Below are 27,982 nucleotides of genomic sequence, written 5' to 3' on the forward strand. Positions count from 1 at the left end.
CTGGCGGAGCTGGTACACTGCTTTCCGAGTGGATTGCAGATTGAAGTCCATTTGCAGCTTTTTCCTCTCCGCCAGCAGCTCTACAGTCAGGGCCTCGCAGTATTTTCTGTCGACTTCCAGGATGGAGTCCACCAGTTGTTGCCTGGCCACCCACCCTTCCCTATCTCTGCTTGCCTTGGAGGCTATGATCTCTCCTCTAATCACGGCCTTCAGTGCCTCCCAGAACGTAGAGGGTGAGACCTCCCCGTTTTGGTTGTTACTAACGTAGTCGCCTATGGCCCGCGATGTTTTCTGACAGAAGGCCTTGTCGGCCAGGAGGTCCGTGTCCAGCCTCCATGTGGGGCGCTGGGCACGGCCTGTCTCCAACCTTACATCCATATAGTGTGGAGCGTGGTCGGAGATAACGATCGCGGAGTACTCCGTTCCCGTGATCCCTGGAAGCACCGATTTCCCCACTGCAAAGAAGTTGATACGGGTGTATGCCTTGTGTACTTGTGAGAAATATGAAAATTCCTTCTCTCCTGGGTGCAGGAACCTCCATGGGTCCAGCGCCCCCATCTGCTCCATAAATGCTCCTAGTTCCCTGGCCATGCCAGTCTTTTTCCCTGTTCTGGGGTTTGATCGGTCGGTCAGTGGGTCCTGTACACAGTTGAAGTCGTCCCCCATAATCAGTCGGTGTGTGTCAAGGTCGGGGATTTCCGCCATGGTCTTCTTTATGAATTCTGTGTCATCCCAGTTGGGAGTGTATGCATTTACCAGTACGATCAGTGCCCCTTCCAGGAGATCGCTGACCATGACGTACCGTCCCCCTAGGTCCGTAACTGTCTTGGTTTCCGTAAACCTCGTCCTCTTGCTAATTAATATTGCTACCCCCCTAGCCCTCGTCCCATAGCATGAGTGGTACGTCTGGCCCACCCAGCCCTTTCTTACCAGCTGTCGGTCCTTCTCCCTCAAGTACGTCTCTTGTAGGTAGATTATGTCTGCATTTAGGCTTCTTAGGTGGGCGAAGACTCTGGATCTTTTGACCGGGCCGTTGAGTCCTCTTACGTTCCAGGTAACAATCCTGGTGGGGGGTTTTCGACCCCCCGGTCCTGCGGGGTCACCCATACTTACCTGGTGGATGCGCCCCTGCCCTCCGGGGTTTCCCTTCGTTCGGGGGCCGTCCAAAATGGCCACGGTCACCGCTCTCACCATGAGGTCGGGCTCCGGGGTTTCCTTTTGTCCAGGGGGCATCCAACATGGCCACCAGCTATGTGTACGCCACGTGGCTGCGCCCCTGCACTCCAGGGTCTCCCTTCGCCCTGAAACTCTCCTGAGTGGCTGTTTGTGGCACCATCTTGGTTCCTCGCCCTGCTCCATGCCGGCCGAGGCCTGTGTTCGTGCTGCTTATCTACCTCACCCTTCTCTTTGCTTCTCTTTAGTTCTGTGCTCTCCCCCCGACTCCTCTCCCCCCCCCCCCCCCTAGTCCCTGTTCCTGTGTCCCCCCCCTGTGTTCTTCCCCCCCCTTCTGCCCAGCCCCCCCTTCTCTTTTGGCCAGGCGTCCCTCTCCCCTGAGAGGCGTGCCGTGGCCCTCCTTTCTTCCTGCCCTCCCGTGTTAGCCCTCCTCGCGAGCACGGTGGCCCCCCTCCCAGTACTTGCCCTGCTCTGGTCCTGTTTTACCTTCCTTTTGCTAGCCCTTTTGTCTACCTCTGGCGGTTTGGGGAAATTCTCCCTCCCGACCAGCTTCCCTAGCATCTGGGCCACGTACTCCATGTGGTTCCTGCCCTCGATACCCTCCGGTAGGCCCACAATGCGGAGATTTTGGTGACGGCGACTTAGTTCACCTGGTCCTCGACCTTCCCTTTCAGTATTCCCTGGATCGCTACCAACCTTGACATCTCCATCTCCAATGAGGCAATCCTGTCGCTCTGGTCGGTTGCTTCTTTCTCCAGCTTCCTGATGGCTGCCTCTTGCGCCTCGAGCCGTTGCTCTGTCTTTTCCAGCGCCACCTTGAAGGGGGCCGGTGCTTCTGCGACCGCCGCCTTCACCCTTGCCATCGTCTCTAGTTTGATGGTGTTCTCTGTGCTTTAGGAGCTCCTGAGTTTGGAGGTCCATCCATTCGCTTATCGATGGTAGCCTGGCATGTGCCTCGCCGATTCGGGTGCAACCGCCTCCGTCGCACTCCACGTGTTGATCGTCGCCTCATCCTCCCTTTCCAGGCTCTTACTGATCCTGCCGTCTTTTCGGCTCCTAGAATTGTTTGCGGGCATTTTTTGGTAGCTGTGGTGATGATCTTCCTCACTTATGACAGTAAATTGCATTCAGTTCTACATATTTAAAGCCGTGATGTTGCATGGCAACAAAATCATTCCACAATGCATATTGCAAATTTCACTGACTAACGAGCAGTTTTATATCCCGACGCTGAAATGGCTGGTTTTGTCCAATCGGACGTTTCCAACTTGAACCTGGGCTCCAAAGTACTGCGTAATCAATCTTGAGTTTTGACACCCCATGTACCCTAGCTAAACACATCCACTGATCTGGCAGTGCTGAATCAACATAGGTACGTGAATTCAGCTTTAAAGAAATACGGCAAATCTTATTCCTCTCATCAACATATAAATTCAAAATAAATGTTTGCAATCAGACCATACACTCACTGACTGTACATCAGTCACCCACGTTTTTCAGAATATTTTGAAATCTATTCAACAGCAAAATATTTTGATGCACATGGGGGAAAAATAATGAGTTGGATTGTGAGATAATGATGATCCTCATCAAACTCTGAAGTCATAGCCTGCCTTCATGGCGGGAAGTTCGCGTGGAGCAGTGGGACTGGATGTAGGGCCAGCGATAAGTGGCGATTGAAGGTGGCGTGGACAAAAAGACAAAGGGAATGTAAATGATGGTGATAATGACTAAGAATGGTGCTGATCTTGGCACATTAAGGGGTCAGAATGTGTTAATGGCAGAACAGAGGTAAGCAGTGTGTAAAAGGACAACTTGGAGCAGATGGCCTGACTTGCACTTCCAAGCTTTCGTGTTGAGCGCTTTGGAAATGGGACCATTTTTAGACAGAAGATGTTAAATTCCCAAAATATAAAATGACCAGCAGGTGCCCCACGACTTTGCTCATGCGTAGTCTGATTCTGGAGAATATTTGCAATAGCTACTAAGTTGTCCTATGCTTTTAAGGCCACTGCTCAAATACGTGCTGTGTAAATCGAGATAATTCTGGTCAATTGTAAATACTTCATGTGCACTTGAGGTTGGTATGTTTTTCAAATATCAAGCTGTGTAATTGGAAATATAATTTAATTACAAAAAGAACGTTCCTCTCAATATTTTTCCTATCAACGTTATCTCTTTAGAATTCATGCTTTACAACTTCCGGTGGCGGCATATGGGAAGTAGTTGCACACGGGGTAGCTCCCGTCTGGGTACTTTATTTTTAGGCCTTTTCACCCAGCCTTTGGGGACTGTTTGGATTAAAACTTAAATAACTTGATGGGGTATGGTTCCCACATAAGGGAAGTTCCCAGAAGGTCCAGGTCAAAGAAGCCAGCAAGTAAAGAGTCGTCAACGGATTCGGAAGCCTCTCAAGGCTCAGCTGCTGAGAAAATGGCGGAGGTCACTGCCGCGACTCGGGTCATTTCACTTACGGCCAAAGTGCTTCCAGGCATGTGGACAGTGGAATTTAAGTAACAGCAGCAGGCTGACTCTGAGGACCTCCACAATTCAATAGAAGTGGCCCTGGCTCCCATTTGATTGGCCCTCGTGAAGATGTATGAGACGGTAAAGACACATGGCGTGGTGTTACAGGGTGCGGAGGCTGCTCTCTCAAAGCAGAGCTACCAGATTGCCACCTCAGCCAAGGAGACCATGTTGGCCGGTGGTAATAAAGCCCTGCGTGTCAAGGTAGATGATCTGCAGAATCGCTCCAGGAGACAGAACCATAGAATTGTGGGGCTGCTGGAGGGAATGGAAGGCCCAAATCCCACTGGATCCCCTCGGAACTGGATCAAGTCCACTAGTCACTTAGGCAGCCACGGGCAATCATCGTAAGGTTCCGGAGCTGTCAGGAGAAGGAATGAATCCTGAGGTGGGCGCAGGACTGCAAATTGGAGGGCAATACCATCAGGATCTATCAAGATGTGAGAGCGGAGCTGGTTAAAAGGCAGGTGGCAAGGCGGGGCCAAGGGAGAAGCGCGGGCTTGGTTCCCGCGCTATGATAATCATGGCGGGAATAGAGAAGCAGGAAGGAGGGGGCGTCGCACGGTGCGAGCCGAAGTCACGGGGGGAAGCCGAGGTCGGCCAGAGTTTGCTGACTTCTGGGAGCAACATAGGGGGAGTAATTACGCTAGCGGGGGATCTAGCGGGGGGGGGGGGGTGGGAGGGGGGAATTACTGGGTTGCTGCTGCTGGGGAGAGGGGGGAGTTGGTATGGGAGGGGATGGGCGGGGGGGCACCGCCTGGGGGAGATACAGCTGCGTGGGAACCGGGTGAGGAGCTGGAAAAAGGGGATGGCTAATCGACAAGGGGGGGGAGTAGGAAGCCCCCCAACCCGGCTGATCACGTGGAACGTGAGAGGGCTGAACGGGCCGATAAAGAGGGCACGGATACTCGCACACCTTAAGAAACTTAAGGCAGATGTGGTTATGTTACAGGAAACGCACCTGAAACTGATAGACCAGGTTAGGCTACGCAAAGGATGGGTGGGGCAGGTGTTCCATTCGGGGCTAGATGCGAAAAACAGGGGGGTGGCTATATTAGCGGGGAAGCGGGTAATGTTCGAGGCAAAGACTATAGTGGCGGATAACGGGGGCAGATACGTGATGGTGAGTGGCAAACTACAGGGGGAGACGGTGGTTTTGGTAGACGTATATGCCCCGAACTGGGATGATGCCAATTTTATGAGGCGGATGCTAGGACGCATTCCGGACCTAGAGATGGGAAAGCTGATAATGGGGGGAGATTTTAATACGGTGTTGGAACCAGGGCTGGATAGGCCGAAGTCCAGGACTGGAAGGAGGCCGGCAGCAGCCAAGGTACTTAAAGATTTTATGGAGCAGATGGGAGGTGTAGACCCGTGGAAATTTAGCAGACCTAGGAGTAAGGAGTTCTCGTTTTTCTCCTATGTCCATAAAGTCTACTCGCGAATAGACTTTTTTGTGCTGGGAAGGGCGTTGATCCCGAAGGTGAGGGGAACGGAGTATACGGCTATAGCAATTTCGGATCACGCTCCACACTGGGTAGACTTGGAGATAGAGGAGGAAACAGGAGGGCGCCCACCCTGGAGAATGGACATGGGACTAATGGCAGATGAGGGTGTGTGTCTAAGGGTGAGGGGGTGCATTGAAAAGTACTTGGAACTCAATGATAATGGGGAGGTCCAGGTGGGAGTGGTCTGGGAGGCGCTGAAGGCGGTGGTTAGAGGGGAGCTGATATCAATAAGGGCACATAAAGGGAAGCAGGAGAGTAAGGAACGGGAGCGGTTGCTGCAAGAACCTTTGAGGGTGGACAGACAATATGCGGAAGCACCGGAGGAGGGACTGTACAGGGAAAGGCAAAGGCTACATGTAGAATTTGACTTGCTGACTACGGGCACTGCAGAGGCACAATGGAGGAAGGCACAGGGTGTACAGTACGAATATGGGGAGAAGGCGAGCAGGTTGCTGGCACACCAATTGAGGAAAAGGGGAGTAGCGAGGGAAATAGGGGGAGTGAGGGATGAGGAAGGAGAGATGGAGCGGGGAGCGGAGAGAGTGAATGGAGTGTTCAAGACAGTTTATAAAAAATTATATGAAGCTCAACCCCCGCATGGGAGGGAGAGAATGATGGGCTTTTTGGATCGGCTGGAATTTCCCAAGGTGGAAGAGCAGGAAAGGGTGGGACTGGGCGCACAGATCGAGGTAGAAGAAGTGATGAAAGGAATTAGGAGCATGCAGGCGGGAAAGGCCCCGGGACCGGATGGATTCCCAGTCGAATTCTATAGAAAATATGTGGACTTGCTCGCCCCGGTATTGACGAGGACCTTTAATGAGGCAAAGGAAAGGGGACAACTGCCCCCGACTATGTCTGAGGGGAGTACTTCGAGGAGGAGAAGAACACCGGGTATCTTTGTATGCGGACGATTTGTTACTGTATGTGGCAGACCCGGCGGAGGGGATGCCAGAAATAATGCGGATACTTGGGGAGTTTGGGGATTTTTCAGGGTATAAATTGAACATGGGGAAAAGTGAGTTGTTTGTGGTGCATCCAGGGGAGCAGAGTAGAGAAATAGAGGACCTACCGTTGAGGAAGGCAACAAGGGACTTTCGTTACCTGGGGATCCAGATAGCCAAGAATTGGGGCACATTGCATAGGTTAAATTTAACGCGGTTGGTGGAACAAATGGAGGAGGATTTCAAGAGATGGGATATGGTATCCCTGTCACTGGCAGGGAGGGTGCAGGCGGTTAAGATGGTGGTCCTCCCGAGATTCCTCTTTGTGTTTCAGTGCCTCCCGGTGGTGATCACGAAGGCTTTTTTTAAAAGGATTGAAAAGAGCATCATGTGTTTTGTGTGGGCCGGGAAGACCCCGAGAGTGAGGAAGGGATTCTTACAGCGTAGCAGGGATAGGGGGGGGGCTGGCACTACCGAGCCTAAGTGAGTATTATTGGGTCTCTAATATTTCAATGGTGAGTAAGTGGATGGGAGAGGAGGAGGGAACGGCGTGGAAGAGATTAGAGAGGGCGTCCTGTAGGGGGACTAGCCTACAGGCTATGGTGACAGCCCCATTGCCGTTCTCACCGAGGAACTACACCACAAGCCCGGTGGTGGTGGCTACACTGAAGATTTGGGGACAGTGGAGACGGCATAGGGGAAAGACTGGAGCCTTGGGGGTTCCCCGATAAGAAACAACCATAGGTTTGCCCCGGGGGGAATGGATGGGGGATATGGAATGTGGCAAAGAGCAGGAATAACGCAACTGAAAGATCTGTTTGTGGATGGGAAGTTCGCGAGTCTGGGAGCGCTGACCGAGAAATATGGGTTGCCCCAAGGGAATGCATTCAGGTATATGCAACTGAGGGCTTTTGCGAGGCAACAGGTGAGGGAATTCCCGCAGCTCCCGACACAAGAGGTGCAGGACAGAGTGATCTCAAAGACATGGGTGGGGGATGGTAAGGTGTCAGATGTATATAGGGAAATGAGGGACGAAGGGGAGACTATGGTAGATGAACTAAAAGGGAAATGGGAAGAAGAGCTGGGGGAGGAGATCGAGGAGGGGCTGTGGGCAGATGCCCTAAGCAGGGTAAACTCGACGTCCTCGTGTGCCAGGCTCAGCCTGATTCAGTTTAAGGTATTACACAGGGCGCAAAAGACTGGAGCACGGCTCAGTAAATTTTTTGGGGTGGAGGATAGGTGTGCGAGGTGCTCGAGAAGCCCAGCGAATCATACCCATATGTTTTGGTCATGCCTGGCACTACAGGGGTTTTGGATGGGGGTGACAAAGGTGCTTTCAAAAGTAATGGGGGTCCGGGTCGAACCAAGCTGGGGGTTGGCTATATTTGGGGTTGCACAAGAGCCGGGAGTGCAGGAGGCGAGAGAGGCCGATGTTTTGGCCTTTGCGTCCCTAGTAGCCCGGCGCAGGATATTGCTAATGTGGAAAGAAGCCAAGCCCCCGGGGGTGGAGACCTGGATAAATGACATGGCGGGGTTTATCAAGCTAGAGCGGATTAAGTTCGTTCTAAGGGGGTCGGCTCAATGGTTCACCAGGCGGTGGCAACCGTTCGTCGAATACCTCGCAGAAAGATAGATGGAATGGAAAAAAGAAGGCAGCAGCAGCAGCCCAGGATCGGGGGGGGGGGGGGGCGGGGGGGAGAGGAGGAGGAACCAGAAGGACTCTCAGGGTTGTTAATATATACTGTATAATATGTATAGGTCGTTGCTACAGATAATTATATATTGGACTGTTAAATTATATTTTTGGAGAGTGTTACTTGTGATAAGGCAGTTGCCAATTAGGGTTAGTTTTCATTTTTGTTATTTATTATTTATTCATTTTCTGTTTATAAAATAGGTCATTGTTATTTGTGTTGCTATAATATTGTGTAAAGGATGCACAATGTACTGTGTTGGTTGACCAAAAATTTTCAATAAAATATTTATTAAAAAAAAACGCAGGCGGCAAGTGGGATGGGGGTTTTCGGAGATGGGAGGAGAAGGGAGTTAGGGCACTAAAGGATTTGTTTTTGGGGGGCCGGTTTACGGGACAGGAGGAGCTGGACGTGAAATATGGGTTGGGCAGGGGGGCGATGTTTAGGTATATGCAGGTCCAAGATTTCACTAAGAAGGAGATTCAGAGCTTTCCAGTGGTGCTGTCCCCCACGCTGTTGGAGGAGGTGCTGACGACAGGGGGAGTGGAGGAGGGGGGGGGGGGGGGGGAATGTGTCGGCGATTTATGGGGTGATTCTGGGAGAAGAGAAGGCACCGCTGAAGGGGATTAAGACAAAGTGGGAGGAAGTGTTAGGGGAGAGCATGGAGGAGGGGTTGAGTGAGGTGCTCTGCAGGGCGAATCGTGTGTGAGGTTGGGGCTGAATCAGCTGAAGGCGGTGTATAGGGCGCACCCTCACAAAGACGAGGATGAACCGACTCTTCGAGGGGGTCGAGGATGTTTGTGAACGCTATGAGGGAGTCCCCACAAATCATGCTCGTATGTTTTAGTCCTGTCCAAAGTTGGAGGGGTATTGGAGGGAGGCCTCACCCCAACAACCCAAATATGTGCAGGGTAGGGGGATTGGCCATGCTAAATTGCCCCTTAATTCGGGAAAAAAACAATTGGGTACTCTAAATTTATATTAAAAAGAAAAAGAAAGTAAACCATTCAGCCTTTAATGTGAAATTAAAAATTCCATTATAGATCGCGCGAACCGTTACTCCTTGAACACGGTTAGTTTTATTTGTGAATGTGCTGCAAAGTGCTCTGTGAGGAATTGAACTTTGACCTGAAGCTTTGGTGCCATCTAGTGGTGTAAAGCTTCATTCATTCATGGAAGTTGATTGTACCTGAAATTTTTGGAGCAATTTAAATAAATTGTGTGAAAAAATAAATCCAGTAAATCTGAATGATGCCGTAAGTCCAGATGAATTGTGCTCAGGTGATTATTTAAATTAAGACAATCTTATATCAGTTTGACGTTATCGGGGATTCGAGTGTATGTTTAGACATCACAACAAGCCATGTTGGATGTGGTGGTTATGATGGTATAGACATCGAATTTACAGTGCAAAAGGGGGCCATTTGGCCCATCGAGTCTGCACTGGCCCTTGGAAAGAGCAGCCCACTTTAGCCCACTGCAGTATCCCAACAACCCCACCCAACCCCTTTGGGCAAAAAGGGCAATTTAGCATGGCCAATCCACCTAACTTGCACGTCTTTGGACTGTGGGAGGAAACCGGAGCTCCCGGAGGAAGCCCACGCAGACACGAGAAGAACATGCAGACTCCGCACAGACAGTGACCCAAGCTGGGAATCGAACTTGGGACCCGGGCGCTGTGAAGCGTCAGTGCTAACCACTGTGCTACTGTGCCGCCCGAATTGTATGATGTCAGCCGAGGTAACCCCCTATGATATATCTGCTGTTTTCATTGGAGTCTGTGAAATCTGTCTATTTTTGACACTAATTGGCGAATGTTTATTTGCTTGGTCTCTGATGGGTGTTTGCTGTATCTTAAATAATTACAAGGAAGGAGCATTGCTTCTGATCGGGTGTTTAAACAGAAAAGCAGGTACTCTTTCAGAGTGGGGGCTGGGGCGTGTGGATGGAATCAACAACAACTAGGGTTCGCCAAAGTAAGTAGAGAATGCTCCATTTTCCTGGTGATACTTCTGCTAAATGCACGGTGGGCAGCAGGGAGGGTGGTGAGGGAGGGGGGACGCAATGGTTGATCTGTGGATTAGTGTTTATCTGTTGCCTTCTATTAATCATAAATTATATACAATTTCAACATCAGTTGTGCATTTAATAGCTTTCACATGTTGTTATGACGATTAATGAACCACCAGTTGTTTGGATTGCGTTTCTAGGTCGACCTGAATCCCCACGAGAAACTGTCTAAAACACATTGCAGCGTTTTTATTACAATAGTTTCCACAGCCCGTGATAATAATCGCTTATTGTTCACATTCCGGCGACTGTTCGGGGAGGCCGGTACTGGAATTGAACTCACACTGCTGCCTTGTTCTGCATTACAAGCCAGCTGTTTAGCCCACTGTGCTAAACCAGCCCGTGATAGAATAAGTTCCACCTTCCTAAAGTAATTACGAGCCTGTTAATTGGTTAACCTCTGATAAAAACTTCAAAGTACTGTTTTTTATACAGTTAACCTTCAGGTTCACTACAGCTGTTATCAGTAGCACTTGGTTTGACATTATTTTTACAAGCCATGCTTGCTGTAAAGTTTTAAAAACAGAATTGTCTCCATGGATATTTAAAAGGACTGTGATGGTAGAAATTGGGAGTGAGATCAGTGATATAATTCAGTGTGCAGATGGAGCTACATTCTTGTGATTTACGTTGCTTGAACCAACATTATAATTCTTTAAATGTGTCACTTCATTGTCGAAAGAATTGACTAGCTTTAACCCAATAGATTTCAGAAGTAACATAATAGTTTCAACTCAAGTGTCCCCTACATATTTCTTATGAACCTGCATGTTCACAGAACAGTTTCTACCAGCTGTAGCTGAATCAAATATGAGTAGATAATCATTGAAGATCCACTGCATTCTGGGGCTTAGCTTTCTCTTCTCTTCCCCTTTAAAGGACATTGAAAAGATATTTCTCATAAATCTAGTCAAAGTCATCACTAGGATTAGACTATTTGTATCAGTGGTCTTTCGCTTTCAGCTGCTCCCAGTGATGACCTTTTTCTCACTTGCCGATCAATAGGATGATGGATCATCACGTCTATCTGTCTGGTCTGGATCTTGTACGTCCTATTGAATATAATTAATGACAGCAGAGAAGAAAATGAATTCACAGGCTACAGTTTATACGGCTCTGAAATGATACAGGTTCAGATGATTTGTATCGTTCTAAATGGCCAGATTCTGCCCCATGAATTTAATGACCACCGAGCTTCAATTAACAGACAGCAAAGTATAGTCTCTGATCCTCTTTTGACATATAATGGATTTTTTTTCACTTGATCCCAAGAAGTCCTTGTCATTTGGTTAATTTATAATGACAGAATTGTGTTTGTGCTTTTCTTGGTCAAATATCCCATCACGCTTTTTCTGCTCTGACTCCAGTGTTTCAGCCTGAAGGATATACAGTCCCAGCAATTCACAGTCCCAGCGCTTCACAGCCCCAGCGCTTCACAGTCCCAGCGCTTCACAGCCCCAACGCTTCACAGCCCCAGCGCTTCACAGTCCCAGCGCTTCACAGTCCCAGCGCTTCACAGTCCCAGCGCTTCACAGTCCCAGCGCTTCACAGTCCCAGCGCATCACAGTCCCAGCGCTTCACAGCCCCAGCGCTTCACAGTCTCAGCGCTTCACAGTCCCAGCGCTCCACAGTCCCAGCGCTCCACAGTCCCAGCGCTTCACAGTCCCAGCGCTTCACAGTCCCAGCGCTTCACAGTCCCAGCGCTCCACAGTCCCAGCGCATCACAGCCCCAGCGCATCACAGTCCCAGCGCATCACAGTCCCAGCGCTTCACAGCCCCAGCGCTTCACAGTCTCAGCGCTTCACAGTCCCAGCGCTCCACAGTCCCAGCGCTCCACAGTCCCAGCGCTCCACAGTCCCAGCGCCTCACGGCCCCAGCGCTTCACAGCCCATCATTTTTCTCTTGCTTTGGTGTCACGTACTGCGTGGTAAAGGCCACAACTCCCACCAATAACCACCTTGCAGGGTCTGCCCTGGTGCCAGTTAAATGGTGCTGCATGTGATATTGGCCAACAGCTGTCTTCACTTGTTGACTACTGCCTGAAGCAGTCATACACCATGGGAAGTGTATTGTACATTACTTTAGATTGGGTTTCATTTTGTGGCTCCTGGTGTCCCTTCTACGGGTAGGCAGGATACAAAATGGCCATCTTAGCATGGGCAAGGTGCAGTGTGGACTTGGTATTCAACAACATTGAGTGTCTGTGACTGCCCCCTGAGGATTGTTGCATGGAGTGACCTCCCTGTGTGCCTCTTCAAAAGGCCCTCTTGGTGAGGGTGGGGGCGGTTACCAAGCGGAACTCTATCTAATAAAAGCAAAATACTGCAGATGCTGGAAATCTGAAATAAACAGAAAATGTGGGATAAACACAGAAGGCCTGGCAGCATCTGTGGATAGAAAAACAGGTGTGTTTATAAAAAAAAAAAAAAAATTTCGAGTACCCAATTCATTTTTTCCAAATAACGGGCAATTTAGCGTGGCCAATCCACCTACCCTGCACATCTTTGGGTTGTGGGAGCGAAACCCACACAAACACGGGGAGAATGTGCAAACTCCACCCGGACAGTGACCCTGAGCCGGGATCGAACCTGGGACCTCGGCGCTGTGAGGCAGCAATGCTAACCACTGCGCCACCGTGCTGCCCTGAGAAAAACAGGGTTAACGTTTTGAGTACGTAGGACCCTTCTGCAGAACTCTTTCTGGTCCTGCTGAGTTTGCACAGCGTGAGCTCTCTGGACTGTTAGGTACTGAGTGAATTTTAGCAGGCTGTGTAGCTCTGCTGTGTAGCCCCTCTGCTGGTTTAGCTGCAAGCACAGTAAACTCCTGCCTGGAGGCAGCCTGACTCACTGGCTTTGGGTGGATGGAAATCTCTGATGAAGTGTAATTTAAGCAACATCTGCCGCAGCTGCTGCCACTCACTTCACATGCGATGGGCTTCCTTTCCCAGATTTGACCTGATTTTTAAGTAGGTTATGCACAACCTCCTCATTTAGATCAAACGATGCAGTTGGTAAAATGTTCAGTTCACAACGAGCCCAATTCTGTCCTCAGCCACATTGCGCTCAAGTGTTTTTGCAGCAACAGAGTCACTGGATGGTGTTTAGCTTCAGCTCCAGTTCCTTCCTTAATCCCAGGGCATTGAGGCTCTTTGCAGCTTCCCTTTTGGCACCTGCCTGATACCAGCACAGACTGGGATTGAACCTGGATCCTTATTGGTGTGGGTGGCTCTGGTACTGACCGGATACATTCGCTGAGCACTGGGTGCGGTCCTGACCCATCTGATTTTATTGTATGAACTGCCAAGATTGGTGTTACAGGAGCAACGTGTGTGCATCAACATGCAGAACCCAACGGCAACAAACCAGACTTTCAATTCACAGAAAGCCAGCTCTAATGATGCATAGATTAGGATGACTCTCGTATTCGCAGCATTTTGTTCTCTGTTTATACCTTAACTTTTTATACCTGAGACTGAATGTGACTGAGGTGAATTTGATGCTTCCATCCACAGCTTATTGCTTACAGACCATCACTGAAGACAATGCTGAGCTTCTGCCGTCTTTAATCCCCTCAGCCCTCCAAGTGTTGGAAATGTTACTTCTGTCCTCGGAAGATACTACAGAGCATCTGCTGCTGAGGACACTTGTAGCAGGTAAAGTGTGTCATGGAAGAGCAAATTGAGATCCTCTGAAGGCCGCTTATCCAAGATGAGAAAACATTCATTTTGTTTATTTGATTATACATTTATCGAAATGTCGCGATATTTGGATGTATATTTACTGCAGAAAGTCTAGCTGCAAATACATTTTTAAATGCTGTCAGCGCAATAGTTGAAATCTGGTCTTATCTGGCTGTGGGGTACATTACAAGAAGGGGGGGGGATAAATGGCTGCTTCAACATGGCATCTTTTTTCAGGAGTTGATTTGGACCCTAGTTTTTTTTTAAACCCTAAAAAGCTTTCAGCAAAGGATCATTTCTCAATGAATAAAAACTCGAAAAATAATTGCCTTAGTTCAGCCAAGCAGAAACAAATGGTGACGATACAGTAGTGGATTAATCGAAGATTTAAAATTATGAATTTCCAAGTGACACGCTTCTGTTAATTTCAGAAAATCTTGTGGAGATGCTTTTGAAATAAACTTGGGTTTGCCGCTTCCAGAAAATTCTATTTTTTGTCAATGCTGTGAATTGCTAAATGGATGCGAGATTTGTGCTCTTCGCTCTCTGCATACATTTGTTTCAGTGCAGTGATGTTAATGTGGTCCACAAATGGTAAATTGTTAATAAAGAAAGTAAACAAGGTGTAATAAGATTCAGTACATTGCTATGGGCAATGTAATTGTTATGCTACACCAATTGTGAGCGGTGAGGGACAATGGTGTCTAGTGGTTTGGAGAGTTTCAAATCTGCAGTCGCTGGAGTGCCTCGGTTTATCATGTACATATTTATGATTGTAAATGACACTTGCCTTTAGGTACTGTATGGAATGTGAAGAGCGTTGTACCTGCCAGCAGCCAGGCAGACACAATAAATGCCGTTATAAGGATTCTTTCAGAAACATTGGAGAGGAATGCCAACCAGATCATTCTGAAACTCCGGGAGGATGCCTGTGCAACACCTGAGGTTGGGATAGAGACTGAAATGGAGGAGGAAATGATTGATGGAGACGAGGCTGTTGCTTCCAACCTGGAGAATGGGGCGCAGAAGGCTCCACACAAAGGAAATGCAAGGATTGTGAAAAATGATGACATTTCAGACCTTCTACCAGTAAGCATATTGTGCAGTTCACCCTAAAATGCTTTGAGCAAGACTCCCTTTAAGAGTCAAGCTCAGCTACGCCTCTGCCCCTCTGATGTATGCCAGCCTCCTTTCTCTCATCCTTTCTGTTGCATAACTTGAGAGGGAATCCACATAGCTTCAGCTCATCTCATGGTCAAAATCTAAACAAGCCTGAAAAACATATTTGCTTTTATTAAGGGCGGTTGTATTCCCAAAAGTCCTATTAGGTTTCAGTATTCTTTTTCATGTTTTCTTTTGGGAAAAGAAGGGGAAAAAGCCTAACACAATATGCTCTTGTTAACATTGTCCACCTTTTTATTAGCTTTAAGTTACTGTGGCTGTTTTATTTTTTTTTGCCCCTTAAATGTGTTTTACCGTTTAGTGTTTATAACTTGTTATATTTTTAGTCACTTGAGATATTGAAACGGTGGAACACATTAGACGGAGTTAATTAGAATTTGTGCTGCAGACACAGTGGAATATCTAGTCCAGTAGAACATGGCCTGGGAACAATGGGTCTTGTAAATTCAAATAGGATTTATTCTTTACCATGTTGCATGATATGGACACTTTGTGACTTGCCGTAGCAAACACTTAGCAGGTCAGTTGGCCTTATAAAATTCCTCCTATGTGTGCTGAAATAATTGAAGTAGAATTAGGTAATTGTCATTCTAGTTAGTTATAAATAGAAGTGTTACGTTGTATAATTGAATCCTCCAGCATTGTTTTCCTTCAGTGGAAGAGCAGCAAGGTAGTTCTCAGCATGGACATTCATAGAATCCCTACAGTGCAGAAGGAGGCCATTCGGCCCACCGAGTCTGCACCGACCCTCTGAAGAGCAACCTACCTAGGCCCACTCTCTCTATCCCCATAACCTCATCTAACCGTTGAACACTAATTTTTTTTAAAAAATATTTTTAATTCTCCTTTTTAACATTTTCTCCCAAATTTACACCCAACAATAAACAATAATGAGTAAGGAATGTAATGTTAATCCCCATATCAACAACAACAATCCCATCCTCCCACCAAACCCCAGACATTGGCCCGCATGTTAACATAAACAAATGACAAAAAGGAATCAGGAATCACCCATAGTCACCATTTTAAAAAAATATATATATTTATTAAAATTTTTAACACAATTTTTCTCCCTTACAAACAATAAACCCCCCCCCCACCGTAACAAAAAAAAAGAAACGGGAAATCGCGCAGAGCAAGATATATACATGGCAAAATAGTATATTTACACAGCTTTGTACACTGGCCCTCACCCGTACGTGCCAGTTTCCACGACTCTTCATGTTATCTCTTGCTCATCTACCCCCCCAGGCAGCTCCCCGGACGTCCCCGTCCCCCAGGTTGCTGCTGCTGACCGACCTTCCTCTAATGCTCCGCGAGATAGTCTAGGAACGGTTGCCACCGCCTGTAGAACCCCTGCGCAGACCCTCTCAAGGCGAACTTAATCCTCTCCAACTTTATGAACCCAGCCATATCGTTTATCTAGGCCTCCACGCTGGGGGGCTTCGCCTCCTTCCACATTAGCAAGATCCTTCGCCGGGCTACTAGGGACGCAAAGGCCAGAATACCGGCCTCTTTCGCCTCCTGCACTCCCGGTTCGTCTACTACTCCGAATATTGCTAGCCCCCAGCTTGGCTTGACCCGGTCTTTCACCACCTGAGATATTGACCCATAGTCACCATTAACACACACAGTACCCCCTCCCCCCAACCCTCCCAGCCCCCAACCCCCCCTAATGTTCGTTGTGATCCAATTCTCGAAAGTGCATAATGAATAAGGCCCATGAATTGTAGAACCCCTCCATACTTCCCCTCAGTTCAAATTTGACCTTTTCAAGCATTAAGAATTCCAGCAGGTCCCCCCGCCACGCCAGGGCACCGGGTGGGGAGGTTGATCTCCACCCTAACAGGATCCGTCTTTGGGCGATCAACGAGGCGAAGGCTACAAAATCTGCCTCTGCGCCCATTTCCAACTCCGTCTAATCCGACACCCCGAATATGGCCTCCCGAGGGCCTGGGTCCAGTTTCATGTGCATCACTTTTGCGATTACCCTAAACACCTCCTTCCAGTAATCCTCCAGTTTTGGACAGGACCAAAACATATGAACGTGGTTTGCGGGGCCTCCCCCACAACGTTTGCACACCTCTCTTACCCCCTCAAAGAGCCGGCTCATCCTCGCCCATATAAGGTGCGCTCTATACACCACCTTCAGCTGTATCAGCCCCAACCTCGCACACGAGGTGGAGGCGTTCACCCTCCGGAGCACCTCACACCAGAACCACCTCTCCATACCCTCGCCCAACTCTTCCTCTCACTTTGCCTTGATCCCTTCTAGCGGCGCCTTCTCCTCCTCCAAAATAGCCCCGTAAACCGCGGATACTACCCCCTTCTCCAGTCACCCTGTCGTCAGCACCTTCTCCAGCAATGTGGAAGCCGGCTCTTCCGGGAAGGTCTGTATCTCCTTTCTGGCAAAGTCTCGAACCTGCATGTATCTAAACATTTTCCCCTGCTCCAGCCCATTCTTCGCTCCCAGCTCCTTCAATCCCGCAAAACGACCCCAAGAAATAAATCTTTTGGTGTCCTAATTCCTTTCTCCTCCCATCTCCCAAAATTTCCATCCCACTTCCCTGGCTCAAATCTATGGTTCCCCCGAATCGGCATTTCCCTTGACCCTGCCCCCAACCCGAAGTGCTGTCGAAACTGCCTCCAAATCCTCAACGAAGCTATTACTACCGGACTCCCTGAGTATCTCCCCGGGGCCATCGGGAGCAGCGCTGTCGCTAGCGCCTTCAATCCTGACCTCCTACCCAAACTCTCCTCCATTTTGGCCCATTGGGAGTCAACCTTTCTGACCCAACTCCGTACCTTCTCCACATTCGCCGTCCAGCATTGAACACTAATTTAGCATTGCCAATCCATCTAACATACAAGTCTTGGGTGTCATGGTGGCACCATGGTTAACCTCACAGCCAAGGACCCGGGTTCGAACCCGGCCCTAGGTCACTGTCCATGTGGAGTTTGCACATTCTCCTCCTGTCTGCGTGGGTCTCACTCCCACAACCCAAAATAATGTGCAGGGTAGGTGGATTGGCCACGCTAAATTGCCCCTTAATTGGAAAAATAAAACGAGCATAAACATGCATGGCTTTGGACTGTGGAAGGAAAGCAGAGCACCCGGAAGAAACCCACGCAGACACTGGGAAAATGTGCAAACTCTGCACAGACGGTCACCCAAGGTTGGAATCGAATCAGGGTCCCTCGTGCTGAGGCAGCAGTGCTAACCGCTGTGCTACATTGATTCTGCTCCGTCAACAGACAGAAGCAAAACGATAATTCCATGTTGGCATAACTCCCTTCTCATCTTCTCTCCCTTCACTCCTCAGTGACAAGCTGAGGGCCTGTACTGACATTAACTCATCTCACAAATCGTATTTTATCCTCCCTTGCCACAAGTTCTAGTTCCTCTGGAGTAACCCTTCTTAATATACCATTTGGTACAAAATGGTGTAAACAGTGAAGTGCTGTAATAGATGGGAAACTGATATTAATTTTATTGCATAACTGGACAGATGCTCGAGTTATCAGAAGTCAGTCAAGAAGAACAACTGACTTCTGATGAATATAACATCTGCCCGGTTAGGGCATTAACAAAATTACTCATTTGTGCTGCATCTTCACAAGCTATTCGAAGCCATTAGCTTTTCCAAGTAAACCAGGCAGGGATGTTTTTTAATCAATTTTATACAATATAAAATATTTACATAAATCTACAATGCTCGCCAAGTCTTATACACCATCTGTATAGAATTCACCGTGACACTTTTTCGACAATGTATGCTTAGTTGCAGTTACTGATGCTCTGGGGAATGAACATGGCACAGACTATTGCAAGCAAAAGACCAAAACCCGTTTGTTTTGAGATTTACTCGGGTGCAATGCATTATTTTCAGACTGACAAATTAAAGGCCAGAATGACTTTAAATTACTTCTCTGGTGCAGGTAATTTCTGGCCTGATGATTTTTGCTTAGAAACTGCAGACCTAAGTTCGTCATGGACACTTGGGTAACAACATTGCATACACTGCACAGAACATTGATGAAATTGGCCTCAGCCCCCTTAATATTGGACAGTTGCAAAGTGCGCCGTTTCATTTGGTTTGCAAGTGCTTGCAACATTTTGGTTTATTTAATTATTATTTATTGACAGGCCCGGAGTGAGGAGCTGAGGCATGCCACTGCTCTGCTGGCTGCTCAACAGACTGCCTTAGAGATCATTGTAAACATGTGTTGTTCAGAAGGTACGAACTGAAATCTCACTGTTTCCAAAGTTGCTTTTCTTTACAATTTTGTGCATGTTTGGGATGATCATCTTTGATATTTCGTGTTTTTTTCCTGCAATATTTGCTGTCTCATCCTGTAGAGCCAATAACAAGAGCTGAGCTCATCATGAGAGCTGAGAGTTAAGAAGAGATTTCACTGAGAGCGGGAGTAGTTGCTGCCTATAAGTAAGATTCCTCTTGGCTCAGGAATATAGACATAGACATAGCAGTGCAGAAAGAGGCCATTCGGCCCATCGAGTCTGCGGCCCATGGAAAGATTACCCTATCTAAGCCCACACCTCCACCCTATCCCAGTAACCCCATCTAACCTTTTTTGGACACTAAGGGCAATTTAGCATGGCCAATCCACCTAACCTGTACATCTTTGGACTGGAAGGAAGCCAGAGCACCCGGAAGAAACCCAAGCAGACACTGGGAGAACGTGCAGACTCTGCACAGACAGTGACGCAAGCCGGGAATCGAACCTGGGACTCTGAAGCTGTGAAGCAACAGTGCTACCCACTGTGCTACCGTGCCGCCCACGACCTGCGACCTCTTAGACGATCAGTGGTCAAGTTATGGATAGAGAGGGCACTGTTCACAGGATAATTGTCGTTCAGAGGAACATTTCCAGAGCCTATTGCTGATCCGTTAAGCCAGTGTAAGGGACTTTGGAAGAAATAAATAGGACAAAAGGGGGTTTGAGACGTTAATCAGCCCCTCCCCCACGGCCTAAGGAGTCGGCTTTGTCGGATGGTCATGAGGAATTGGCGTTGCCTCGCTGTGAAAGGCCTTGCAGAGCATCTCTGGAGAGGCTGCATGCTCCATCAGAATAGTACAAGAGGGGCAGCATGGTGGTGCAATGGTTAGCACTGCTGCCTCACAACACCGAGGTCCCAGGCTCGATCCCGGCTCTGGGTCACTGTCCGTGTGGAGTTTGCACATTATCCCCGCGTTTGAGTGGGTTTCGCCCCCACAACCCAATCGATGTGCATGCTAAATTGCCTCTTAATTGGAAAAAAATGGATTGGGTACTCTAAAATATATAAAAAAGAAAAGGAAAAAATAAATTAAAAAAAAAACTTTAAAAAAAAAAAAGCGTAGTACAAGAGGAGGTGAGAGAATTCGGGGCCAGGAAGTAGTTGGATAAAATGGAAAAATAGACTTCCACCGTTAAGGAGCACCAGTCAAAGTGTGAGTGGACGTATTGGGAGATCTCGGATTACAGGGACCCGGGGCTGAGGAGCAGACCTGGGGAGAAAACGTCTTCAAGCGGCAAGTTGAGAAGAACAGACAACATGTTGCATTATCACAGAATAGGAGATTTAAAAATAATAATATCATGACTGTAGCTGCTGCGTTTTAATGCTTCGAATAACGTTGTAGTCAAGAACAACATTGTGCTGATCATTTTATTTTTAAAAGCCTGAGCCAGTTTTAAACTTGGTAACTCCCAAATATTTGTTTTACACTAAAGAGAAAATGTTATTGAGCACTAAATTGCATGGTTTATACTGAGGAATTATTTTTGCATAGTTAAGTCTTTGAAGAGTGGGGGGGTCATCCAGTAACTATAAATTTAGACACTATTCTTACCATGGTGTTTCAGTCAAAACGTTACTCATTTTTATTCTGAAATAATACTGCACCCCAGTGGACAGATTGTTTATTGCATCCAGAAGCTCAAAGCTATGTCATTTCGTAAGAAAGTGATGGGACAATTATTCTTTCAAGTAGTCCCTCCATTCCACTTTTTTTCTCTCAAAAGGCTCATTTACATATTATTATGTATTTCACTTTCTTTTTTAAAAAATGTTTTTATTGCCGTTTTTCAATTTTACAGAGTGAAACATTTGTGTCTGATATTTACATTTTGTACAGTTTCTTATTTACATACATGTGTATTTCACTTAATCGTTTTGCCTGTTCTGGGAGATATTCTGTAACATAATGTTTGTGTATGCAGCATTTATACACTTGTTTGTTGCAGCCCTGTTTTCACAGTAAGCACTAAATTACTACAAATTTAGGGACGGCATGGTGGCGTAGTGGTTAGCACTGCTGCCTGTGGTGCTGAGGACCCGGATTCGAACCTGGCTCCGGGCCACTGCCCCTGTGGCGTTTGCACATTCTCCCCATGTCTGCGTGGGTATCACACCCACAATTCAAAGATGTGCAAGGTAGATGGATTAGCCACGCTAAATTGCCCCTTAATTGGGAAATAAAAGAATTGGGAACTCTAAATTTAAAAAAATTATATAAAATAAATTGTTACAAAATTTAAATGAAGACATGCGTACGTGGAACTATCCAAAAGCGAAAAGGCCATCTCGACTACTTCAATGAGATCATTTTAAAAATTGCTTCATGGGAAGGGGAATAAATTAGTTGTCAGTCAGAATCTCATGTCCATCATTTGCATATAATCCACATCAATATTCCAATATTATCTTCCTCTTTCCTTTTTTTAGACCTAGTTTTCCTTCCCATAATATGTAATTGAGTTCTCTCGGCTTCAACATTGTGACTACCATAAAGAGTGTTTTATTAATTGCATAGAAGGTATCATGTGCCTGTTCAATCTTTGAAGCACGGGACGATCACAGGATTGTTTGCATTCATTGTCTTTTAAACTTGAAATCAGACTCTGATAGGTTTTTTTTTTCATTCTTTTTTGAAATCAGTTGTGCAAAATATGTTTGGAGGATTGCAGCTCTTCTGACATTGTTCCAGTCAGGAGTTAAGGCGAGTCCAACATTTTGAAGGAGAAAATTGAAGCAAAGCTGGCTCCACCTTGACTTCTCACAGCTTTGAGTTCATGCTGAAGCCTCTCATGGGCAGTGCAGTCATGTGCTTTCTGGACCTTTGTGTTCACTATATCTTGAGATTTATTATTGTACGTCCAATATGCCACCCTCAGCTCCAGAAAGTCGACAAAGTTGACCAAGCAGAGAGGTAGCACGGTGGCGCAGTGGTTAGCACTGCTGTCTCACGGTGCCGAGGTCCCAGGTTCGATCCCGGCTCTGGGTCACTGTCGGTGTGGAGTTTGCACATTCTCCCCGTGTTTGCGTGTGTTTCGCCCCCACAACCCAAAGATGTGCAGGGTAGGTGGATTGGCCACGCTAAATTGCCCGTTATTTGGAAAAAATGAATTGACCCTTAATTGAAAAACAAAATGAATTGGATACTCTAAATTTTTTATTTAAAAAAAATGTTTTTTAAGTTGATCAGGCAAAATCGCTCCACGTGAAACCATGTTGTTGAGTGTACAGCACAGACGCAGGCCGTCCGGCCTGACTGATGTTTATGCTGCACTGGGGAGCTCCGCCTCTCACTCCGCCGTCTAATCCTATCAGCAAATCCTTCTGATCGTTTCTTCAGCATGTGCTTATCTGCCTTCCCTTAAATACATCTGTGCTTGTCACCTCAGCTACTTTGTGTGGTAACAAGTTTCACGTACTTTATCATCCTTTGGGCAAAGAGGTTTCTCCTGAATTCCCTGTTGAATTTGTTGTGAGTGTCTTATATTGACGGCACCGAGATCTAGTCTCCCCACAAGTGGAACCATAATTTTGTTATCTATTGACGACCAGGAGTTGGCTTTAAAGGTCACGGTGTCAAAGTTTGCAGATGACAATAATTTTCAGAAATGGGTAATAACAACAAAGAGGACAGTAATAACTGACTTCAGGAGAGCATAGATTGGGGAAATGGGCAGACACATGACAGATGAAGGCCATTGCAGAGAGGAGTGAAGTGATAATTTTGTTCAGAAGAATGAAGAGAGGGAAAACTACAATTTTAAAAAGGGTGCCGGAACATAAAGACCCGGGTGTGTGTATACACAAATCTTTGGTGACGAGGCAAGTTGAGAAGGCGAATAAAAATGCAGAATTGGATCCCAGGCTCCATTAATAGAGGAATCACGCACAAAAGCAACAAGGTTAAGCTAAAACTTTATAAAAGAGTTATAAAACAGTGGGCAGCATGGTAGCACAAGTGTCTAGCACTGTGACTTCACAGCGCCTGGGTCCCAGGTTCGATTCCCCGCTGGGTCACTGTCTGTGCGGAGACTGCACGTTCTCCCCGTGTCTGCGTGGGTTTCCTCCCACTGTATAAAGACGTACAGGTTAAGTGGGTTGGCCATGCTAAATTGCCCTTCGTGTCCAAAAATGTTAGGAGGGGTTATTGTGTTCCGGGGATAGGGTGGAAGTGAGGGCCGAATGGCCTCCTTCTGCACTATATGTTCTATGTGTCTATGTAAAACACTGCTATGCCTCAGCTGGAGTATTGTACACTTCAGAAAGAATGTCAAGATCCAAGAGTGGATGCAGAAGAGATTTGCTAGAACAGTAACGGGGATGACAAGCTTCAGTTGTCAGGAGACTAGAGAAAGCGGGGGGTGGGGGTTTGCTTTGAGCAGAGAAAGTTAAGCGATTTAAGAGAGATGTTCAAAATCATGAATGGTTTTGATAGAGCAAAAAAGGAGAAATTGTGTCCGGTGGTAGAAGGGTCAGTAAGCAGAGAACACAGATTTAGGATGACAGATGCAACCATTGGAGGTGACATGAGGAACCATTTTTTTGTCCAGTGAGTTGTCATGATCTGGAATTCAGTGTCTGAAAGTGTGCTGGAATTCGACTCAAATAGCAACAATGAAAATAAAGTTGGATAAATACCTGAAGGGGAAAATTTACAGATTTGTGTGGAAAGAGCACAGGAATAGGAGTAATTGGACAATACTGACAGAGACACGATGGACCACATGACTTTCTTTTGCCCCAATATCCTTCTATGATCTTCTTCACATCTCCGTTATGTAACTTTAAATACCTCTTATAGGTATTACAATTGAGGTTTATAATATTATTATGTTTTCAGACTGGCAATTTATTTCTAAGATGAAAGGGAATTGGGGTTAAGGATAACAAATCAGCAGTTCTATCTGGATACATGTTTAATGTGTTTTACATTGCTATTGGGACAAAGCCATTTTTGAGATTGGCTTACAGGCTTCCCTATAAATTAATGAATGTCACAGACAGGCAGTGGTTCTGTGTGGTCAGCAGAGAGAATAGGCTGCTTGACTTGGTGAGCTACTGCAGACGGATCCGGGAAGGAGATGGTCTCTAGTCGAAGAGATGCAACCTGTGGCCATCTAAGGATTCCGGGCGATTCATCTTGGTCTGTCCAGGGGCAAGAAGAATCACGGGAACAGGCTTTACTGCTGGTGGTGGATTTAAGAAACTCTCTCAAAACTGTGGAAAATACAGAGACAGTCACGCAAAGTTACTACTTGGTGAAATGGGGATAAAAGAACTCATTGGAAACTGGGAGAAATTGTGGACCATTTCCTAAGGGGACTGTAGTTTCATGGAGTGTGCCAAGATGATATGTATAAAAGAGGAAGGTTTCTTTCTTTCGTTTAAAGTATAAATTGCCAGGGTGGCATGGTGACTCAGTGGTCAGCACTGCCGCCTCATGGCACCAAGAACTGGGTTTGATCCCACCCCTGGGTCACTGTCCATGTGGAGTTTGCACATTCTCCCCACGTCTGCATGGGTCTCACTCCCATAACCCAAAGATGTACAGCTTAGGTGGATTGGCCCTGCTAAATTGCCGCTTAATTGGAAAAAAAAAAGAATTGGCTACTCTAAATTTATTTAAAAAAAATAAAGTATAAGTTACCTACAAAATGGACATTTTTGTTTATTCAATTGTGCATTTAGTCATTTATTACAGTACAAATTTTATCAGGTCATTTTTTCAGCTAATAACTGAAAGTTTGAATCTTTTTAAAAGTTATCGGTTTCTATGCAAAAAAGAGCCTTGACCTATTCCGCCTAATAGATATAATTTCTCAGTTCTGTTATCACCTTTGTGTTTTTTTTACATTCTCCAGTGCCTCTATAATCCTGTTTATAATTTGTTAAATCACAGAACTGAAACCTGAATTAATGATCTTCTAGTTTACTTGAGAATTATTTGTGTGTTGATTACTGTTACGATCCCTGTAACAGTAGACCAGAGACCAGTAACTTTTATAAAGATATTGAATTCCCAGTGGCCGACTTTGAGGAATTGCACAAGACTGCAAGTTTTAAGCCTTATTGCAACAAGCAAACTAAAAGCTACATCCACTAAACATTACTTAGTAGGCCACTAATACTCAAAACTACGGAAAAGATCGCCATTATTAATGTTTTAACGTGACCGATAACCTCAAGCTACACGCAAACATTATAGTAAAAGAAAATAAATTACTTCTTCATATGTGTTGTATTCAGTTTGAAAGTAGGCAATGTATGTAATATGGATTAGATAGATGTAAATCATGTTATGGGAAAGGGATTTGAATCACAAACAACAAGAATGAGAAACTCTGTTAACTACGAGAATTACCTGAATCATAGAATTTCAAGTGCAGAATCATATCAGCTCCCCTTTAAAGACAAACATATTCAACCTCTTTGTCATTGCCAACTGCAGTCTTTTCGTCACCAAAATCCTTGAACATGTTTGTGCCTCCAAAATCCATGCCCAACTTTTCCACAACTCCATGTTTGTATTTTTATAGTCGGGTTTCTGCTCTATCACACCACCAAAGCAGCACAGATTATATCCTCGGTGACAATTGTGCATTATTCCTCTTTGCAGTCTTTGCAATGGTCAACTGTACCATCCCCTTCTGCTCATTGGGGTTGCCCTGTCTTGGTTCCAGTCTTATTCATCCAAACTTAACCAGACCTTCTCAAGCAATGGCTTTGATTCCCTCATCACCCCCCCCCCCCCCCCCCCCCCCCCAATCAACCACTTGACATCGAAAACACCCACTGTCCCTTCCCAGTCCCCTTGGACAACTGCTGTGATTTATCCTTCCCCCAAGCCCTTCATCTTGCTTATTTATATGCTGTTTCTTGGAGGTACCATCTGTAGAGATGGGGTCAGCTTCCAGGTATATGGAACAATATCTAGCTCTAACTCGCCATCATCTCTCTGATCCTCATATTGCCTCAATGTTGTTAGTCTGCTTGTTTGACATCCATTCTTGGATAAGCTACAATCTTTTTCCATTTCACAACAATGACTTGCATCTGTATCATTGGCACTTTACAAGAGTTAAGTTGAAACCAAATTTCTCACAGGAAGAGATGACTAAAACAGCTAACTAAAGGTTAGTCACGGAATTAAGCTTTTAGGAGTTTCTTAAAGGAGGTAAGGGAAGTGGAGAGTTTAGGGGATGGATTCCAGAGGTTAGGGCTTGGGCAACAGGAGACATGACTGCCATTGGTGGAGCAAAGAAAAAGGTGTGTGCAAGAGATCACCGCTATAATTTTCAGCAGTCGCTAACTCACCACTGACTCCACACTTTGACCACTGATGCCAGCTCATCCCCCCCTATCTACTGCCTTCAGTTGGATCAGGCTATTTGCAGCCTCTCAATCCAATTCAACCTCCAGCTGAAATCATGATCCCGCATCCTGTCCAAGAAGAGATGATCTGTTTCAGTCCCACCTTATTCAGGCAGCTGCTGAAACCCTCATCCATACATTTGTCAGCTCAATGCTGAACCTTTTCATTTATCGATTGGCTGGTTTCCCTCCCAGTGGCTGTAATTTATGCTAAAGAGAAGAGACATCAACTGCCCTCCTCTCAAACATTCCTCCTTAAGAATTACATCATCAGACATCACAGCCTTGTGAATAGTCCAGTTTGGGGAGTAATGCACATTTGCATCTGAAGATAAGTCCTTGCCATCAGACTTAATATTCAGACACTTGATCAAACATGTGGATAAATCGGGAGAGGTTAATGTGTGCTGGCAGGAGAGACCATGTAAAGAAATCTTTTCATCCATGCATTTCGATGAAAACATTTCGAAATTATATTTGTCCCATCTCATGCTGCATAAAATACAATGCAAAAATCTCCCAAAATGTCCCCACATTGTAGACCGCAAACCAACTTATTATACATATAAATTTGAACCAGTCACCAAGTGAATGTAATGAAGCCATGAATGTAATTGTCTTCTGTCAAGCATCCAACAAGAATAAGCAAAACAAATGTTGCATTTTCAATAAGTACACACTTGATTGATTAGAGTGTTAAATAGCCCTGTGGTTCTTGATTTTTATCAGTAGTTCTTTTAATCCCTGTTCGTAACAGATCCTTCAGATGACGAATGGGAGGAAATATCAAGCAGTGACGAAAGTGATAACTCTATGGCTGAAGGAGCTGGGACTCTGTTTTCTCCCCTCTGCCTGTCTGCAGAAGTCCTCTCTGCTCTTGTGAACTACCTTATTCCAAAAAAGGTAAACCTACGAATTTTTTGATCATGACTTGAGGATGATATTTGATTATCTTTTTGGCAGTGCTTCCCAGCAGTAAATACGAATGCTGATTCTTCTTATGGAATGTTTTGACTTCCTCATGATTTACTTCACTCATAGAATTTACAGTGCAGAAGGAGGCCATTCGGCCCATCGAGTCTGCACCGGCTCTTGGAAAGAGCATCCTACCCAAGGTCAACACCTCCACCCTATCCCCATAACCCAGTAACCCCACCCAACACTAAGGGCAATTTTGGACACTAAGGGCAATTTATCATGGCCAATCCACCTAACCCGCGCATCTTTGGGCTGTGGGAGGAAACCGGAGCACCCGGAGGAAACCCACGCACACACGGGGAGGACGTGCAGACTCCGCACAGACAGTGACCCAAGCCGGAATCGAACCTGGGATCCTGGCGCTGTGAAGCCACAATGCTAACCACTATGCTACCGTGCTGCCCCGTGACAGGTTAAGTGAGTGGCAAAAATCTAACAAATGGAGTATTATGTGGGCAAATGTGAAATTGTCCGTTTTGGCTGGAAGAATAAAAAAGCTTATTATCTAAACGGTGAGAGGTTGCAGAGCTCGGAGATTCAGAGAAATCTGGATATCCTAA

General features: G+C 46.3%; 1 protein-coding gene across 2 annotated transcripts in view; it reads left to right on the top strand.

Moving 5' to 3' along the window:
* heatr3 (HEAT repeat containing 3) overlaps positions 1-27,982 on the top strand; it is a 104,866-nt gene that overhangs the window by 34,108 nt on the left and 42,776 nt on the right. For both annotated transcript variants that reach the window (XM_072518224.1, XM_072518223.1), the window contains exons 6-9: positions 13,424-13,564; positions 14,388-14,680; positions 18,921-19,011; positions 27,202-27,347. In XM_072518224.1, coding sequence (XP_072374325.1) covers positions 13,424-13,564; positions 14,388-14,680; positions 18,921-19,011; positions 27,202-27,347 — 671 coding nt within the window. The remainder of the gene's footprint in view (positions 1-13,423; positions 13,565-14,387; positions 14,681-18,920; positions 19,012-27,201; positions 27,348-27,982) is intronic.

The sequence above is a fragment of the Scyliorhinus torazame genome, chromosome 10 (assembly GCF_047496885.1).
Source record: "Scyliorhinus torazame isolate Kashiwa2021f chromosome 10, sScyTor2.1, whole genome shotgun sequence".
In the NCBI taxonomy this organism is placed as follows: Eukaryota; Metazoa; Chordata; class Chondrichthyes; order Carcharhiniformes; family Scyliorhinidae; genus Scyliorhinus; species Scyliorhinus torazame.